The sequence below is a fragment of the Limanda limanda genome, chromosome 22 (assembly GCF_963576545.1).
Source record: "Limanda limanda chromosome 22, fLimLim1.1, whole genome shotgun sequence".
NCBI lineage: Eukaryota > Metazoa > Chordata > Actinopteri > Pleuronectiformes > Pleuronectidae > Limanda > Limanda limanda.
This window is the reverse complement of record NC_083657.1, coordinates 17,280,192-17,299,861: the sequence shown is the minus strand read 5'-3', so window position 1 is coordinate 17,299,861 and position 19,670 is coordinate 17,280,192. Positions and strand designations below refer to the sequence as shown.

Genomic DNA, 19,670 nt, shown 5'->3' with positions numbered 1-19,670 from the left:
TGAGTTCCCATGAAGCTGATGTTGAGGGTTATTATCATGGACTGAGCACAGAACAGAACTGTAGGGGAAAGTTTCCCCTGTCATGGGTCCCTCTCAGCTGGAGGGACTTTTCCAGTTTAGCTCTAAGTCTATTAATAATCTGACACACAGAGCAGCTGGTAATATAGTGTTGCATCCTAACACAGACACAGAGGGGGGAGGGGGTGGCACCATGTTTACACTCTGGAAGATAAACCTTAATTTAAAAAGTTCATATCAACAATTTATATTTTCATTTAATCTGTCTGTCTGTCTGTTGGGCAGGCCGGTGTGTTTCTTGTGACTCTGGGAAGCACAGGGTTGACCATGAATTGTTTTTTAATCCTGATCTTGAAATTTCATCTCTTGACTCTGTGGATCCCAGTTTTCTTACCAGCCATCTGGACAACTGGGTCAGTCTCTGAATGTGGTCTTATCTGGTTCCAAACATTCAATACATTGCAGGGAGGAGTGTTTACACTACTCTCAGTTGTCATAATCCCCAGAAAAAAGACTTTTGTTTTGGGGTTGCATAAAGAAGCTGTCATGGTCCACTGCTTTACTCACTGCACATGCTGATATAGTCAGACAATAGAATGTTTATTCTTCTCCACAGTTGCAGTGGTAAGAAATGGCTTCACTGCATGGATGTCGAGATACGTGACTCTCCTTGTTGGCAAACAATAGATGGATGAATAATGATAAACTCAACACAGAAATGCTCTAAGGTCGATAGAGAATTTCCTTTCCAGCTAGCTGCAAAAGCTTGAACTATAAAAGCTTAAACCACTTGAATGCATTAATTACAATTTGACAATAATACAAAAACATGACAGTGACAGAGACAAAACTATTTTTGTCGTCGCAAGACAGTACAAATTTGTTATTTAGTTTAGGACTCCTGGCAGAGCTTTTGCACTTCTTCCTGCAATCAGAGTAGACCGATATATTTTATTAGGACTTCCCATGTTTAAGGTTTTGTACTATCTCATTCGTATCTTTGTTTTCATAGCAGTAAAAAGAACAAAAACATTCAGTACACCTGTCAATATAGACCTTCACTCTGTGGACAATGCAATGCCCTGAACTCCAAAGCAGGATGCACACCAACTGGTGAGTCGCCTACAGGCAGGAAATGGACTGTTTCAAAATAACTTCATCTTATAGTTACCACTATGACAAACCTCCAGCCTCCTATTCAATGTGACACACAGCATTCATTTCCATATTAAGAGCTGTCACTAAATCAATAGGGACCAGCATAGGCAATTCCCAGAATAGTTTCTTAGATAACATCACCTCAACATGATGGAGCTTTGGAAAAACATCAACTTTAACAAACTGCTATTCCCAGATGCGGACTCCCCTTTGCTCTTCCTTCATTCTCTTTATATTTACCCACCCCAAATGCAGCTGTCGCCCAGTGGGCCTCCAGTGAAAACAGCTGGAAGATAGGGAGGATGGAGGAACACTGTCAGGGGAAGTTCAGTCCATTCAAAGAAACACCAGGGACCAGCCTGGGAGCAGAATGCATCACTTAGCAACGGATGGATACTGGGACAGTGAGTGTGGGATCAGACTGTGTGGGACTGCAAGTATAAGTAGTACATCCGGTCACATCTGTCGAAGGATCTAGTGTGTGTGTGTGTGTGTGTGTGTGTGTGTGTGTGTGTGTGTGTGTGTGTGTGTGTGTGTGTGTGTGTGTGTGTGTGTGTGTGTGTGTGTGTAGGTATAAACAACTGAGAGAAATTCTGGGTATGGGTGAACATGCGCTTGAGATTTACCACTGGGGGAGTAATTAGATCCCTGCTGGTATCATGCCCCACAGTTTCATCTATGACCTTTGTAAATATAGCCTGGCTAAGCCAAGCACCTGTGAGCTGTCCGTCCCAAGCGCAGAGAGTGTGACAGGCAGCACAGGCATATGCAACAATATTAATAAGGTCAAAGAACATCATGCTGTTCCTGCAACCATGACACAACAGTCTACAGAATTAGTAGTAGTAAGTCACATGTATGTCCTCTGAGTGCACAACACACACATGGCAAACTGTGGAATCATATGCGAACCAAAAGACATGCTGTTATACTTTTTCATACTGTAGAACAGAACAAGAATAATGTGCTAAATTATATTTGCAAATACAAAGATACAATGTCCAGTAGGGAAATGATTAAACCAACCTTTGCACCAGATTTATATTAAGATAATTTTTCTTCAATAGATTTTTCTGAGCTGACTTCACCACTTCACAACCTCTGCTTAAAAGGCCCACTCTTGATTCAGGTGTTTTAGTTCATTATAGACCTGTATCAAACTTTCCCTTCATTTCTAAAATCTTCGAAAGCCCTGTTGCTAACCAGTTGTGCAATTATTAAGACTTTCAGTCAGGGTTTAGAATCCATCACAGCGCAGAAATAGCACTGTGAAAAGTAAAGGAATGACCTTTTCATGGCATCGGATGATGGACTTGTCTCTATACTCGTCCTGTTGGATCTCAGTCCAGCCTTTGACACCATAGATCATAAGATTCTGTTACAGACACTGGAACAACATGTAGGGATTAAAGGAGCAGCACTAGGCTGGTTTAAGTCATATACCTATCAGATAGATTCCAATTTGTTGACATTAACCACGAGTCTTCCCTACATACACAAGTTAGTCATGGAGTTCCCCAAGGTGCTGTACCTGGGCCGATACTTTTCCCTTTATACATGCTTCTTTTAGGCAACATCATCAGAAAGCACCACACGCACTTCCATTGTTACACACATGACACCCAGCTGTACATATCTATGAAGCCGGATGAATCTTATCACTTAGTTCAACCTCAGGAATGTCTCAAGAACATCAAGGCCAGGATGACCAATACATTTTTACTTCTAAATTAAAACAAAACTGCGGTCATTGTACTTGTAGCCTAAACATCTCAGATAAAGACCTTGTATGGTATGAGCTTGGCCTCCAGCTCCACTGTGACGAACCTTGCAGTTAGTCTTGACAAGGACATGTCAAATCTCTAGGATAGCTTTCTTCCACCTGCGCAACATCAGGAAAATATGAAACATCCTGTTTTCAGAAGGATGCTGAGAAACTAGTCCATGCATGTTGGACTAGACTGGATTACTGTAATGCTTTATTGTCAGAATGTCCCATTAAGCCTGTGAAAATGCAATAGATGCCGCATGTTATTTAACATGTCAACAAAATAACAGTTTTTACAACATTGATTAGAAGAAACACTGCACAAGAAAATGTCTGATAGAGAGGAAGGGAGCAGCAAAGAAAAATAAAGTGAGGAGTTATCGTCAGTAATAGTTTGATGGTGTTTGTGAGTTGGCAAATTGTAAGTCAAGCACTCTCTCTGCCCTCACATTGATTTGTTTTATTACATGTCACTATCTTTGTGTTTTTTCCCTTCCATGGTCTCTCTCTCTCTCTCTGTCTCTCTGTCTCTGCTATCAATAATAACATATTTTTATTGTCATTATGACAACCAGTCTGAGAGAGAGCTAAAACATGATGGTTACACAACGGCTCCTGGTCTCTCTCCTCTTTCACTTCTCTCCTCCCGCCTTCACCTCTCCTCTCAGTCAGTTGGTTGGGAAGTTTTGGCAGTTTGATTGGTTGGTTGGTTGGCTGGTTTCACAACACTATACACATGCCATACAACATCAGAAAGCATAAACAACAGAACAAAACCTAGCAAACAGTACATATCAGTAGACACTAAAAATAACAACAAAAACAACCAAGGACATTAATAACTGACGGAAAGTAAAGTGCTGTGGTGGATGTGACCTAGTTAAGCCAATGCTTTGACTCATTGTTTGGCATTTTGTCTCAGAGGCATGGCTGGGGACAACAGTTGTCAGTGGCATTTAACTCTGCTCTGAGGAGGCTCATGTGTCTGATGACCGGCCATCACAAGACTGTCATGACCATCAGTCACATCTTCATGAGCCCTAATCCGCAGCATTCAAATGGAAAGTGCTGACTGGAAGAAGGAGAAGATGGAGGACCTTAACAGTGACTCAAGTGAAAACAGAACATTAATGTTACGGTTCATATTCAAACTTTTCTGCCGTTTTGACAACAAAAACTTCACATTTATCTATCTGTCATGCAAAAACTTTTACAATGCTCAATTAGATTTCTTGGTTTCACTCTAAAATATCCCTGTAGTGGGACTAATAAAGGTTTATCAATTCTTAAACATCTTTTCTAACATTGACTGAAAGGGAGCAGTTCAGGTTTTATATTGTTGTGTCTAATAATGAAACTATATCAGTTTCATCTCTGTGGCTACAATGTGCAGAACTTAACAATCCAAGCTTAGCACACACACAGGTGGTAAGGGGAAACTGGTAGCTTGCCTCCAGCGGAAGTGAAAAAGCTAGTGGTACTTCAGGTTCCGCCAGCACTTCACATATCATATTTTGGGCATAACTAATTTCATGCAGCATAACTACATCTGCCATAGTGAGTGTCAGAAAGTTGGTGTTGTGGCTATTTAAGCGAACTTCATTAAAGAACTAAGGGAAGTCTGCCCCCTAAGCTCCTACAAGTCACTCACTCTTCATTTCTTGAAACCATCATGGCACTCTGCTAAGGCTGTCTGTTCTCTTCTTCCTGATTTCCTGCCTGCACAACACTCACCTGGTCACTTTGTTGAAACATGCTGCAACCCCAGCTAGCAGGGAATTTTTCCACAGCAAGGCCCAACGTCCCCTGCAGGTTCTAATAATGTGTTAAGAACATTCTAAGGATGTTTTAAACAATACTTTTTCATAAAACATTCCAGCAACATTGAATGATAACAAAGGAAGAACGATCTCAAAGCAACATTCAATGAATGCTTTGATTGGGCTTGATGTGACAGAACATTTTGTTTAAAACATTCCTTTAATGTGATTTGTTGACAACGTTACAACTTTTTGCTTTCCAAATTTGAGGGTGTTCTGAGGGATTTGTTCAACACAACAATGTTATTTAAATATGATAATAATGATAATGATAATGTTCTCTGAAAACGTTTCGAGGATATCATCCTGTGATTTATTTATATAAGTTTTTTTAATAAAAATATTCCTTTAATGTTGTATGCTAATAACAGATGAACATATACATGTGGGATCTTCTGGTTATGTTGTTGAGGTAACAGGTGCAGGATATTCTTTTTTAAAACATTCGCATAATTTTGCACTTGGACCTATGGGACAAAAAGCAAGTCTGCGTAACGTAAACCAATAATTAGTTTGAGTAAGCTTAGGTTCAGGTTAAATTTAGGGTTAGGATTAGGCAAGTGATTGAAGGTAAGGGTAAGGGGCTAGGGTTGAGAGTTTCTGGTTTCAAACAGCTTTCCTCCCTATGCGAACGTTGGCCCTCAACGTTTATAAAGCAAGAGGGGTTCGGGTCAAGCTAGGACAGTTAAAATTATCCTTCAGTACTCCTTCACTGAAGAAACCATGTTCTTCTGACAGTGTATATTGAACAGTGGACAGAAAACTCTCAAACACTCACTAAAATGTGTCCTTTTTCACACAATCAGCTTTATTCCCTGAACTTCACAACACATCTCCAATAAGCAGTGAAGGCAACACATTGCTGTTCGAATGGAGTAATGAACTACAGTGTTGAACTACAAGTGAACCTTAAAGGACTGATGTCAATCCCTCAAACTGGTTCGTTAAAGTACACAGGGGGGTGAATGCTCCTTTAATGAACCATCTAAGTGAAGGTGCACACTGCTTTACTTGGAGCTGTAACCGAGGCCTGTGTTATCCTACTATGGCTGTGTTTGTCACAGAGGACTATCGGAGGAAGCTGCCATGAATCTGAGCCTGTGCCCAGCACTGCCAGCTCTGGCCCCTCCCTAGCAACACACATACATAAGCACACTCACAAGCACACACACACACACACACACACACACACACACACGCACGCACACACACGGACACTACAATGGCTTACATTCATTGCCTGGAGAACTAATCTAACCTAACAACTAGTTGCTTAACCCCATAACCTTAAACTTACCTCTCCCCAAATTTACCAGAATCTCAACCTTAAAACATGTATTTAGTTTAAAATCAAGATATTTGCGTGATGGGGAATTGCTATTTATCCCTAAGGAAGAAGGAGGAAGTCCCCATAATGTTGTGTAAACAGATTTGGGTCCCAACAACATGAGTAATGCAGAGAACACACACACACACACACACACACACATACACACACACATGCATAGCCGCACACACACGACATGCCACATACGTACGTCCCTTTTGGGGAAATCATTAGAGACATGCCTAAATTTCCATTTAGAGTGAAACATACTATACTGTATTTTAATAAAATTGTTTGCATTTTAAAATGAAAATTGAAAATCCAAACAATACACAGTCCTTATACAAACAGTGTGAGGGTTATTCCAAACCCTTCTTATCCGTACAAGCCACACAAAAGCCTACAAGGCGTCAGTGATTCAGCACCTTTTACTTGGCATTAACAAACATCATATTTATGATTAAAATAGAGAGCTACTGTTGGAATTGGTGGTTTAGTTTGTCAACTCATGCCGTCTCTCAATCTGTACATTAGTAAATTGTGACACCTTGTGGTCAGTCTTTTACACGCTACCTGTTCGTTAAGCAAGGTCGATCACATTTCAAAGGCTTTCTGGCAGAAATGTAACACCAGAGACCCATTCAGCAAAGAGATAATTTAGATAACTGTCAGCTGTAGGTTCCTTTAACCAACCATTATCAATTATCCACAAAACTATACAAAATATAATGTGGATTATCCAGAATAACATGGACTCTGTTTCTGGAGAGGGATGAAAGAGATGCATCTGTATCAAATGTATAAGGATGATGAGGAAATTCCTTTTTTAAGTATAAAAGTAAGACTTGCAGAGCTCCTTAAAACTGCAGCAACTCTTTTCTCAGGCACCTTGTGTCTAGCAGCAGCAGGAGCAGAAGTCCAGCAGGAGAGTTGCAGAGGATGTGCAGACAGGTGCATGCCAGTATATTTAAAAAACTACAAGCGGTTATTGTATTTGGACACCGATCCGCTGCATGCGCAAGATCAGCTGTGGCTGTGACAAAGCTCTAAGAGGCCCTGAAACGCTTTACAGCCCAATTGATGCAATAACTGTTCAAGTTTGAGTCATATGGTCCTAATTCAGTCAAATCTGGACACACAATATTTTTTCATTTAGTATGACTTAGAGTTTTCAAGGATCATCCTTATCCAATTTGATCATGAATAAAAATTCATAAATCAGCAACAGAATCCAAGAAAACACTGATACTTGACTCAGGAGGTACAGCGGTTGTCCACTAACCAGAAGGTGGTTTTGTCCCAGTCTGCCTCATTCCTGATGTTTACTTGACCCTAGGCAATCTACTGAGCTCCAAGTTGCCCCTGACGGCTGTTAGCAGTGTATGAGTGACGCGTGAGAGAAAGTGCTGCCCAGAGATGCACTGTAATGTGTGTGTGAATGGGTCACTGTCAAAGCTGTACTGTGAAGATTCAAACCTGTACCAGTTTAAAACGCTCCTTCAGAACTGGACAAACAATTATCCTCATTTTAAGTTTTCTTCATTATCACAGTAATCCAGTGATACTTAAACATCCATGAATGTATCGCTATGAGGAACGGCTCATTGTTAATTCAGCTGATTTTAATGGTTTTATGGTGACAAACATTTGACCGCACAAACTTCAATAAATATTAAATAATGATATAAGAGGAGAGCATCAAGTCTTTAAATATTTTGACATTGAAGAGATTTTGACATTTAAGTCAGGCGCTGATATCATGTGTGAAAGTCAGGTGCTTTTGAGAGTTGAGGTTCTGGGTCTCTGAAAGTCTGAACAGGGGCTCATCAGCTGTAATGGAGTGGAGGAGATAGTACAGATGGACTGGGAGTACTGGGGCTCCTCCTCACAGTTGTCTTCACTTAATGTCAATTCATTGAGATGGACACCTTCCAGCTCTGTCAACTGCAAACCAGAGAAGCGCCTCATCACCCCACGGACCCGGGGAACCTGCAGGACAGTATCCTTGAGAGTAATGATCACCACCAGGCCCACCAGCAGATACCCTGGACAGAAAGAGTTTTCTTTTTTTCAGTTTTAAAATTAATGTCTTGTTTGTCCACAGGCATATTAAAAACAAAAATACACCTGATACCTGTTTTTCAAGGCTGATTCCTACATTATTTATTCATTATCTTCACATTATGAGGATTTTTGGCTGCTAAAAGTTCCACCATGTTCACCAGCTGCTCTCGGTATGTGTGTGTGTCTGTGGTTTGTAGGCAGTGACTTCAAGTTATTTCACTGCCGCTGGAAACATTGTGGATTAAGAGTCCAAATTATTCTGCAAAGTTAGGGGAACTTTGTTAGGGGAAGAGATTGTGATGATTATCTTTGAATGTATCCATGTTACTTTACTGACTTCTTTAATACTGTTTACAAATTATTAGATGATAATCATTAGAAGGGGGCCTCTAAATACCCCATTTTAGATTGTAATAAAGCCCTTCCATATTTTTTTCATTTATATTATACCATAACCAATTATTGGTTCATCTAAATAAGCTGTAGATCCTGTTTCTAATCGTATGGACTGCTAAATATTGCTAATAAATTACCACACTTTATGACATCATTTTCTGCCTTCATAATGGTGTCATAATATCTTATTATTCTTACTATATGAGTATTCATTATACTCTGATAAGCTTAAGGTTGTGTCTATAACCCTATAAGATTTAGAAATAGATTATACTTCATTCTCAATGATGTCACTTGTCGTGCAACGACAAATCATTTTCAAATCAATATAGACTTCAGATTGTCTATATTATCTTGGAAAATTAGTTTTCCAGACTCTCTCTCTCTCACTCACACAAACACAAACACACGCACACAGGTGAAAACAAAACTCTACTTCCAGCCTTTTGGAAGGGTAATCATTTAATGCAGGTCTATGTAAGAACACACAGATACACACACACTTAAGCATGTTCTTCTTCTTACATGTGGTGAGGAGTTTGAGTGTGTCTTTGGCCAGCGGCCCCCAGCTCTCCCCCAGAGACTTTCCTCCCTCACCAATGGTGCTCAGGATGACAAAGCAGGATAAAAAAGCATCCAGGAAACTCCAGTCTGGCTCCACTGTACAAACCATGAGGGCAGGGAGGAAGAAGAGGAGGAGGAGGACGAGCACAGAGAGAAAGCTGGCGTGGACGAGGGCGGCATGGCCGTAGGGTAAGCCCCAGTAAGTCTGCAGGTGGTGGACAGGGGAGTTGGTGACAACAGGGAGGAGGAGGTTGGAGAGGACTGAGAGGAGGAACAGGGTGGAGGGGATCCCCAGGATGCAATAGAAGATAAAGAAAAGCTTGGCTTCATCTGATTTAGGGCTGTCAGAGTCAGAACCTGGGGCAGAAGAGAGGAGAGACTGGCTTTAGGTCTCACCATCATAAACTTCCATCACAAGAAAGACAACTGACCAAACTCAATGAGAAAGATTGAGATGAGATTAAAAGCTTTTCAAAAGGAGTATAAAGATTTTTTTCCACTCAGCAGTTTTCATAGTCAATTCATTGTTTGTCATTCATCATACATGTCAAACATTGACTGGTTTCAGCTGCACGTATATGAGGATTCGCTGTATTTCATGTATTTTAAATTCAGCATATTTGGGCTTTGGCCACTGTTAAAGGGCATTTCCATTACAATAGTTACAAAGATCAGTCATTCATTCATTCACTGACACATTTCTGTGCTGCATCTTACCCATGGTGGTCAGAGTGAGGATGACAAAGTAAAGAGATGAGATGAAGTCATTGTGCTTCTCATCTGCGTCAGCCGTTGAATCAGCTTCACGGCTGTGGTGAGCAGAGAGAGCTTTCCCCAGCAGCTCCCTCAGCTCGCTCTCCTCAACACAGGGGTTCTCCTGCAGGAAGGAGCGCCGCAGCTGCTCCACCTCAGCTCTCAGCTCCTTCTCTAGCGGAGCCTCCACCACGGTGAACACCACGCCTCCCAGCAGGATGAAGAGCAGGTAGCAGAAAGCCAGGCAGGAGAAGACATTGGCCTGAATCAGCAGTCCCAGTGAGCACCCAAGCTGGGCCATTGTGGCTTCTAGCTGCTCGGTTTCTCTACAGACTGCAACCAGATACTGGAGGCTGGTGAGGCTTTAAATATTTAGAGAGGTAGAGAGAGTCACAGACAAAGAGACAGATCAACTCACAACCATTACTGGACTCAAAAAGGATAAAACAAAGTTTAGTTTTATTCTATGACAACAACTTTTTTTTGTCATACAGTAATAAATGCTGTCCATTTGTTCCAACACTGCTCAGCAGGTGATCAGTCTCACTGCTTCAGTCCATAGCAGTTTCATGTCCATTTTTCTGCTTCTCATGTCTCCTCTGTGTGTAGACTTCAGCAGAGTCACACTGATACTTTTTGCTCAGTTTGCTCCTTTCATCATGTATTCATTCAAGAAAATAGTGCCATTGTTCGGGAAAATATACCTCATAAAATCCACAGTCTTGTGTCTAAAATATTTGTTCAGTAGCCAAGTAGTTGTTCAACTGAAAACTAGTTGAAACAGTTTAGATAATTAAGTTACTGATTGAGTTACATTTTCAACACCTGCATCTCTTCGTACAAAAACTCCTGCATGTAGATTTTTTTGTCAAAGGTTTCTGATGGCTTCATTTTGTAAGTTAAACCATCCCAGTACAAACTGGTGCAGTCTCCTGCTCAGATACACACTGGGTGTGGAGGAGTGCACTGCTTTCTACCATAGTTTGGAGATGACAATGTCATTCAGCTTTTACACACAGTGGGGTTTAGATCCGTTTGAATAGTTTTCTATAATGATTCAAAATCTGTACAATTTTAACTATGAAATATGAACAGAAGTCTTCACAGTCCACGCTGTAATGATGCAGTCTAATAAAGTCGGTTCCCTCTGCTCTACAGAGGCAAGTGAAGAGAGTAATGGGAACATGCCCAGCGGCGTACAGGTTTGCCCACCCTGCCGATGACAGGCAGTTTGTGGGCGTAGGCACGTGGTGGGATGGCAGCGAGAGCTGGAGTCGGGGCAAAAGTGGTCTGGAAGGGGCGCCGGCCTTGACAACGTCGGCCCATTTGCCGACCACCAATTAGAAAGGTGATTGCCGGAGGGCTGGCCTGAGGAGATGTGAAACGAGCTTTGGGGAAAACGTCACGAGACAGTCCTGCCGAACGCTGACCTGGACGTGATGAGGAAGATCTGGAGCGCTGGACAGACGTGGAGGAGGAGGAGGAGCGAGTCAGGGACCTGATGGAGAAAAGGATGTCAGAAAGATTCAGAAGTGCATACAGCAACCGAATCATTTATGTTTGAAAAATAACTGGAGTCATTAGTTTACCTTGTTGCTCCTGTAGCAGCCAGGCTAGGTGGGGCGGGGTCGGTGCGAGGGCTCCCATCATGTCTAGGGCTGATGTTGAGGTTAGCAGTCAGCTGTGGCATCTTGCGGGTGGTGTCAGGGTTGGAAACGTGGCTGGGAGGTTCCTTCCTGGTTTCGCTGAGCTGGAACGAGGTGCAGGGAGGGTAGCTGCCGAACCCTGGCCCAGTGCTAAACCTAACAGCCAGGCTGTCCCCAAAAAAGGAGTAGAGTTCAGAGTACATGGCAGGGAGAGGGACCGGGGTCCACTCCTCCCAGGGACAGCCCGCCCCTCCAGCCTGGAGGTGGCTGGCGATCCCAAGGGTGGCCTCTGACAGAGGCTCTGGAGGGGGGCTGAGTCCAGGGGAGCTTACCCTGTAACCCATAGCACCCACCACAGAGCCTGTCTGACCACTGGAGCCGCCCTCTGCAGGCTGAGACAGGGACAGAGCCTTCATCTTCAGCAGGCGCTCCACTGCCACCTGCAGGACAGACAGGAGAACCTTCTGACCATGTACAGGAGAAACGTTGTGATGTGTTTCCAGTCTGTCAGTAATGTGATGACATGGGAGTCCTCAGAATATTTTCCTCTTAACTATGAAATCTGCTTTAAGCTTTCACAGTCCCCAAAAGATTAGTTTTCTACAGTGACACTTGGAGGACAACATTTGCACACAACATGCAGTATTTCCATATGAAAATATAAATAGCTGGGAACATTCATGCTCCCAAGAATATATAATTCTGACTTGAGGTCTGGAGGATGTGAGCAAAATTTGATCTGAACTTTCTCTGCAGTTTGCCTTTCACACATTGAACAACGCAGCAGGAGAATCTTTGCTCAGACACGTTCACAAAAGCACAGAAATCTCCGGAGTGTTCAGGTTAGGGGAAGTGAAGCAGGCTGACGCAGGATGTAATGCATTCATTCCGCTAAGGAGGTCAGGTGATTTTGTTTACAGCACATGGACACTTGTGTCTTATTACTAAAATCTCTCTAGCTTCTACTGGTGTGACACTGATGCTTCTTTAGATATTTGTATTCTTTTTGTGAATCCTGCAAAGGATCTCCTGCTGTAATCGGACAATTTTCTAGGGGGGTGGTAGGAAAAGAGTTCAGTGCAAGCCTGAAAGAATTTTGATGAGATGGCCACCTCATTAAAGCCACTTATCATCAGGAAGCCTTGTAGCTAATCACAGTGTGAAAGAGCACATATCAGTGCAGTACTGACCAGAATGGCTCCATAGACCTTGTGTCCATCTGCTTTGACCTGAGCGTTGGAAACAGAATAATCGTCTAGCACGGCCTGGAGGTTGGCCCAGTAGGCAGGAAGGTGTGGAAAGAGAACTCTCTCAACTGCCTGCAGAGAAAGACAGTTTTAGGCGTGAAACCAAGACAACACTAATCCAAGTCCTCAGGAAAATACTAAATATATATTAAAAGCAATGAAAAGGATACAATCTACAGTGTAAATGCCAAACATACTAAATTATTCACCTTTCACAATGAAGCAAAAATTTACATCAAATGATCCACAAGAAATGCTTAATATTTCAATTTCAGGATGAAAGATGTTGAGATCTTGAGTTTGAATAAATGAGAAGAGGATGCTAAAAAATATAAGAGAATATAAGTCATACCATGAATCTCTGTAGAGGAAATTCCAAACCAGACTCTGAAAGTTCTATAAATTTGTAATATTTGGTAATCGAATTTTATTCATTTACTTTGTACAGTACAGTTTAGTTGCAACTACTCATCAGCCACAAACTCAACTGTTTATCTGTAAATTGACAAAGACGTCAGTGTAGACAGCTTTAATGCAGAAATACAAGATTCATAGATGGAAGTGGAGAACATACTTTCCATCCAAGAGCATGAAGCCCCACGACGGCTCCATAGTGGGAGCAGAGCGGTCTCACTGGATCAGACAGGACCTTCTGTAGCGACAGCAGAATCTGGTGGTAGAGTCCACTCACCAGGTCACCATGGGTCCTGGAGGGAAGACACGGATAAACAAGACTCAGGTTAAAAACACAGGTTAAGACCCACAGAGGTCAAATACCTGGAGAAGCCTATAGGATGACAGGTGAGCACTTGCTGTTACCCATGTGAATATGTACAACTCCTGAATATACCAACACAACAGACTAGATTGATCAGAAGATGACAACTCCCCAAGCACTCAGAAAATGACTGAAGAGCAGATCATTAGGTCTTGTCCCACTTATGTGAAGTCGTATTATTTCTCTAAATGATAAAAACAGCTGACTATTATTTTACAAAACACAAACAAACACACACACAGTAAAATAACCTACGGTGCAATACAGTAAGTAACATACAGCAATATACAAGAAAGGCATATACTATTGTTTTGCATCATTTTAGATGAAAATAATCTCTGATCGTTGCATGGTAGTTTCTGAAGTGCAGGATTTGAGTAGTCAGTGATCCTGTTATTCAGTGCCAGCAATGACAACTGAATCCGTTCATATCCATGCACTGAACAATACTGTGCGCTATCATGGTGTTGCTTATTGATGGCTGCAAAGACGGTAGAGATGTACTGATTCTACAACTGAGACAGATATCACGGTCCAAACGTCCACGATTTTGTGTCACGATTCCAGAAAACAGAACCGTGACACGTCTTCCTGCCCGATCCCACACGCTGCCACCACTACGGATATACAAGCCCAGGTACAGGTTAGGGCTCTGCACCAGGATCTTCACCATGTGGAGGAGACTGTTGGGCTCTCATTAGATTACTACTTGGCCATACTGGCTGCAGTTGAGTCACAGAACGATCGGTCTTGTTGAACAACTGCATGTCATTGTTCACACGTGTCTACTGCAGTTCTGCAGGGGTGCCTTGAAAATGGCCATAAATGTGTGAGTGAGTGAAAGTTTAGTAGAATTTGTAAAGCTTTGTAACTTTTCTTGTGTTTTGTGGGACATTTTTTTTGTTTACGTACTTTATTTATGTGAAGTCAACATCAACATGATGAAAGGAGAATAAATACTGGACTTTTAGCAGGTGGACTGAAGCATGAGTCAAATGAATGTTAATGTTGCTCTATGTTTGCTGAATAGGCAAATGTTTGATAACACGTTTGCTTAATTAACTATGTAGTTAAATTACTACAGCTAATTAATTTCCATTTTTTTCTTCAATTCACAAATATATTCCATAAAGTCTGGAATCAACCAGAAACAGAAAATATAGCTCTTCAGGAATCATCCAGTGAGTCTGAACTTATTAGTGATCTGCTAATTTAAGACCTGTGTTTTAATACATTACTTGGTGTTCTTTTGCATATAACAAATTCTGCTTACATGTATGTGCAATATATACAATGCGTTATCAGCCTCCCATGTATGTGAGAGCAGCTGCCTATGATTTGCTCACCAGAAGATGTGGCTGAGGAGCAGCGCAGCATAGTCCCTGAGGGTCCAGTGGTCGTTGAGCGGGTTGATGGAAGCTGCTAGTGGCTCCAGGATGCAATACATGACACTGGAGACCAGACTACGGACATACGAGCCCAGGTACAGGTAGGGGTTCTGCACCAGGCTCTTCACCATGTGGAGGAGTCTGTTGAGCTGCTCCAGGTCATGGCTGACTGACTTCACCTGGACGAACACGATCACAGGATCAACATGTGGATGATGCGGACAGCAGTCTCAACAGAGGGGCCATTTCCAAGACATGCAACAGTTTGATTATTTGATAAATGTTTCTGTATTAATTTAATGAATTAAATACATTAAATAATTAAATGACATGAGAGCACATTGTTCTTGGCTAACAAATCTTTATATTTTAAGAACTTTCAGGGCATTTAAAAACTATCAAATGATATGTTACCTTTAAAATCAAAGATAGAAATGCTAGTTTACTAAGGACATGATCTCAGTATCCTCAGAGGAAGACACCCCAGCTACAGTGCCCAGCCTCTGCTTCAATACTGCTCATGTACAGTCAAACCCACAGGGAAAGAGTTATAATGGTTCTATTGTGGCTGAATGTTGGTATGTTATGGAACTAAGACTACAGCGGACCTAGCTCTGGTCTATAAACGTCTGTTAAATTTAGTTGAGGCTGAGAATCAGCATCAGTTACTACAACTTAAGTCAGTTTGGTCCATTGTCGATATCAGTGGATGCTATTAGTTGACGCATCTAAAAATTGCATGGGTGCATCACGAAAACGTACCCCGCTGATGACATAGACAAAGTATGGTAGTAAGGCAGCGATCCTGGAGTTGGACTGGAGGTCCAGCAGAGCCACCTGAAACACGCAGGAGAAAAATGTAAGGTTGCAACACTGTTTATCTGCACAGAATGTGAGCCTGTGTTCAGCAGCATTGTACCTTCATAAGGTGGGGGTCCTCTCCCAGGATGGCCCGAGTGATCTGCTGGTAGTACTTCAACAAGTCGTCTGACAGAGTCTGCACTGCAGTGGGAACTGAGACAATTCAACAGTGTGGTCAGAGCAATGCTCCCTACACCTGGCATACACTGACCCACTTATCAAAGGCAGAAATCCATTCAATAAATGAATAGTTCAACATATTGGTCATTATTAGTTTTCTTTCTGAGAAAAAAGGCAGCATAATTAAAAAAAAAAATTAAAACTGGGAAGGGGCAACCTGGACAAGGGAAGCAGCGCTGGATGTTAGCGACGTCCTTGGGCCATAAAATAAATGCAGAGTGACACAGATTGACAGGCACCTTTGCCACAGAGGGTTCTTTAGAAGTGGAGGACTTTTTCCCTTCAAGAGAATCCTCCTGAAGTGAGCATTAGTGCGCGGGATCCCCATGGGGGTTCCGAGACGGATCGGTTTTAGACATTAGTTCCAGCTCAGTTATGCCCACAGCTGGAGCTCTGGGGGCCGAGATGATGCAAGTGCCAGAGAGGGTGGGCAGTCTCAGAAGGGTTAACTTAATGTTAGTTCGAAAATTATTGTTACTGAAAGTTAGAATATGCTGTAAGGCTCTGCAATTACCGTGAATATGTTTTCCACAAAATGTACAACGAATAAAGAGTGACACACTGCCCTCCCTACAAATAATGTCCTTTACCCAGGTGCGTGTGTGTGGTGGCACTGACTACCAGTGGTGAACGCAAATCGTTACTACCATTGACCGTCAGTAACAGTTCAACCTCATCCCTGCACTAAGAAAATAAATGCCTCCTCTTACCAGTATACGTGAATGGGTTTGTCATATACACTTTCAGGTGTGTTAGTATGGAAGGACAGATTAAAATTGTGTTGTAAAACATTTGTGTAGATGTAGCCATAGTGTGGTAGAGGCTCACCGGTCCCTTGAGGCTCCAGGTTGCCTTTCCCATCCAGGTAAGACACATTCACTGACAAGAAATCCGAATAAAACAGACGAAATAACTCGTGAGACACACTTAACATGGACTTTCAGTAGTGTTATGGACAAATCTGTTTGTTCCAGCAGAGTGTGTCATACCTCGTACCATGGTCTCAGCACAGCCTTTGGGAATGTTAGTGGCCAGAGCCAACTCCACCAGGTTGATTTCCCGATCCTCGACGAAGAACAGCTCTCCTTCTTTCACTGAGCGGAAAGGAAGCGCATCCTGAGCCCCATAGCCACTGATGACCTGGTGAACAGACAGAAAGAGAGCGTGAAGGCAGAGAAACGGTCAGAGCCGAGACATTAACTGGTCCAGAGGAGAGAAGAACTGCTGTGAAAATTACAACTCAGGCACTTACATCCACATTGCTCCAATGCAGAGCTCTGTTAAAATCTTCCACCGTCAGCTTCCTCCTCTTGGCGTGTCTCATGAACTGTGAGCTGCTCTGTGTGGCCCAAAAACACAGGAGCGACGTGAATAACTCACAATGCACTTTTTACACATGAAAACACTTTTACATATTTTCTGCGTTGAATATTGTGAACACCTGACGATGCACACGTTATACAAGCTTGCGAGGCAGCACCGACCTGTGTCGCCTCCCTGAGCCGGTAGCACACATCCTCAGCCAGCAGAGCAGCCACATCGTCGCCGAGCTCCACGCCTGAACTCTCTGCCATGAACTTGACAGACTCTCGGGGAATCTCTGCGAAGCGGCGCTCCTCCCGGTCCGCCATGCTCCCGGCGACCGCTCAGACACTGGCAGAGAAAACACTTCACTTTAAAGGGTCAGTGTGTAGAGGTTTTGTGACATCTAGTAGTGAAGTTGCATTTCACAGCTGAATAGTAAGACTAGAAAAGCGCCTTGGAGAAATTAACATATGTGGTCAGAGGGAAAAACTGTAAATTCAAGGGAATATGGGACACCTTCATGCAATTTTTGGAAAGCGACCAAGTGGAAATTAATGAGTGAAACAGAATAAAATAGCAGCATCTAATAGGATGAATATTAATTGTAACTAACTAATATTATGAATAAGAGAACGTTATTTTATCTAGGCTTTTGATTTGATTGATTGGAATTTAATTTTATTTATTTGTATAATTATGTCGTTATTTACTTCCATTAATTCTTATATTTTTATATATGTATTTTTTTTAATCTTATTTAAGTTATTTAATTTCTGCCTCTTTTTCTTTACCCTGAGTGTTTGATTGTGGGTTGGGGGTGTTCATAAACGTTTGTATGTTATAAATGTTTGAATGTATGTTTCTTATATGTAAAACTCAATAAATATATTGTTAAAAAAAGAATGAAAGAGATCACCGGTACCCTTCATTTGTCATAAAAACTCCAAAAAGGTGTTAAGATTGTCCAGTCTGGGCTACTGTAAAAACACATTGCGGCCTCTGTAGAGAGGACCCACTCCTGATTTAAATATAAAGTATTTCAATTTAAAGGGTTCATTCTAGGGTAAAGAAAACAACAATTCGTACAATTGAAATGAAACAAACTAGTGTAAACATCACTAGGATTAAATATATATATATATATATATATATATATATATATATATATATATATATATATATATATATATATATATATGTAATTTCTGCCAATAGATCCCTTTCACCTAAATCTTACACACTGGACCTTTAATAAGCACTGCTACTCTTCTTGGGCCAAACCAAACCTGGCTGGTGTATTATAGTTTTCACTGAAACTGCATCACATCAGTTAAACACCCCTTCCCCGATTTCAACTAGTCACCTTACTGACTTCTAGTTTATACTCTACACTATGCACTGGAGACGATAAACAAAGAACTTCTTCAGTTAAAACATTTTGAGACAGAAGATGTGCACACTCCTCTCTGGAGGAAGGGGCCAGCGCGGACTTGCTATGTAGCATGCTAGCTAAATAAAACCTGGGCTCTGACTAGTTCCTGGAAGAGACAGGTTAAAAGTAAGTGAAGCACTAACTAACTAGATTTATGTTCCAAACACGACAACCACTTATCCTTGTGTCAATGACTGTTGAAGTATTAGCTATACTGAGTGGGAAGCAGCCCATCAATAATAGGTCTGAGCCATTACCAGTTTGGAGCTAGCTACTATCTCCTAACGTGAAGGGGATAAACCAACACGTAGCGGTCTATGAACTGCAAAGAAAATCTCATAGAATTAATTATTCACTTGAATGGGACTTTACCTTCTTCACGCAAAAGGTTGCAGATGGAAATGATTCAAGTCAAAGGGAAAGTTCCTATCAGCGCTGCTGCTGTGCTCTATGTTCACGGTGCAACAATATAACAGTGTGAGGGTGGCAAACATCCGTCAAGCCTTTCAAATTAAGACACAATCAGGAGCACTTCCGGTGTGCATTTGGTTTTTGGGTCATATTTACGCGGTGAAAACAAAATGTAGCAACCTGAATATACTTTCCATTGAATTGAAATGAGTTTGATTCAAGCCCACGTCAAACAGTTTATCTGTTGTTAACATGATTCTACTACAGCACCGGAGCTCATTCAACAGTGCTGCAGAATGGAGGGAGAAAACTTGTTCCGTATTCTACCAGTGACGTACCAGGAGGCAAATACGGTGGCCGCGAGAGCTCAAGGCACTGCAAATTCAGAAAGCACATTGAAATAGAAAAAACACGTGCAAATTAGGCAAACAATTTCATCAATTTGAGAACACATGTGAAAAAAGTGATGAACCTGGCTTTTTCAAATGCTTTGTAAAGTTATTGAGGTCTGCAGCTTCTCAGTGGGGATGGGCCGGTTTTTTTTTGCAGAAGCT

The 19,670-nt window shown here is 41.8% G+C and overlaps 2 protein-coding genes across 2 annotated transcripts; both read right to left on the bottom strand.

Moving 5' to 3' along the window:
- Positions 1-7,861: 7,861 nt before the first annotated feature.
- kcnk7 (potassium channel, subfamily K, member 7) lies at positions 7,862-10,169 on the bottom strand. The gene is made up of 3 exons (XM_061095809.1): positions 9,833-10,169; positions 9,077-9,472; positions 7,862-8,136 (listed from the first exon to the last, which is right to left on the bottom strand). The coding sequence occupies exons 1-3, from the start codon at positions 10,167-10,169 to the stop codon at positions 7,862-7,864; spliced, it is 1,008 nt and encodes a 335-aa protein (XP_060951792.1).
- A 131-nt stretch (positions 10,170-10,300) lies between these two features.
- taf6l (TAF6-like RNA polymerase II, p300/CBP-associated factor (PCAF)-associated factor) lies at positions 10,301-19,152 on the bottom strand. The gene is made up of 12 exons (XM_061066467.1): positions 19,078-19,152; positions 17,453-17,621; positions 17,221-17,307; positions 16,958-17,108; positions 16,797-16,847; positions 15,847-15,941; positions 15,690-15,764; positions 14,886-15,106; positions 13,336-13,468; positions 12,705-12,833; positions 11,458-11,954; positions 10,301-11,366 (listed from the first exon to the last, which is right to left on the bottom strand). The coding sequence occupies exons 2-12, from the start codon at positions 17,597-17,599 to the stop codon at positions 11,021-11,023; spliced, it is 1,932 nt and encodes a 643-aa protein (XP_060922450.1). The 5' UTR covers positions 17,600-17,621; positions 19,078-19,152; the 3' UTR covers positions 10,301-11,020.
- Between the last annotated feature and the right edge of the window lie 518 nt (positions 19,153-19,670).

Bases quoted from the DNA above. Each gene is read 5' to 3' on its own strand.
- kcnk7 (XM_061095809.1), bottom strand. From the start codon at position 10,169: ATGGCCCAGCTTGGGTGCTCACTGGGACTGCTGATTCAGGCCAATGTC. The intron at 9,473-9,832 runs GTAAGATGCAGC...CTTCTGCCCCAG, and splicing joins CCTCACTCTGACCACCATGG to GTTCTGACTCTGACAGCCCT. The intron at 8,137-9,076 runs GTAAGAAGAAGA...CTTTCTGTCCAG, and splicing joins ACTCAAACTCCTCACCACAT to GGTATCTGCTGGTGGGCCTG.
- taf6l (XM_061066467.1), bottom strand. From the start codon at position 17,599: ATGGCGGACCGGGAGGAGCGCCGCTTCGCAGAGATTCCCCGAGAGTCT. The intron at 15,765-15,846 runs GTACAATGCTGC...TGCGTGTTTCAG, and splicing joins AGGACCCCCACCTTATGAAG to GTGGCTCTGCTGGACCTCCA. The intron at 12,834-13,335 runs GTATGTTCTCCA...CTTTCTCTGCAG, and splicing joins TTCATGCTCTTGGATGGAAA to GCAGTTGAGAGAGTTCTCTT.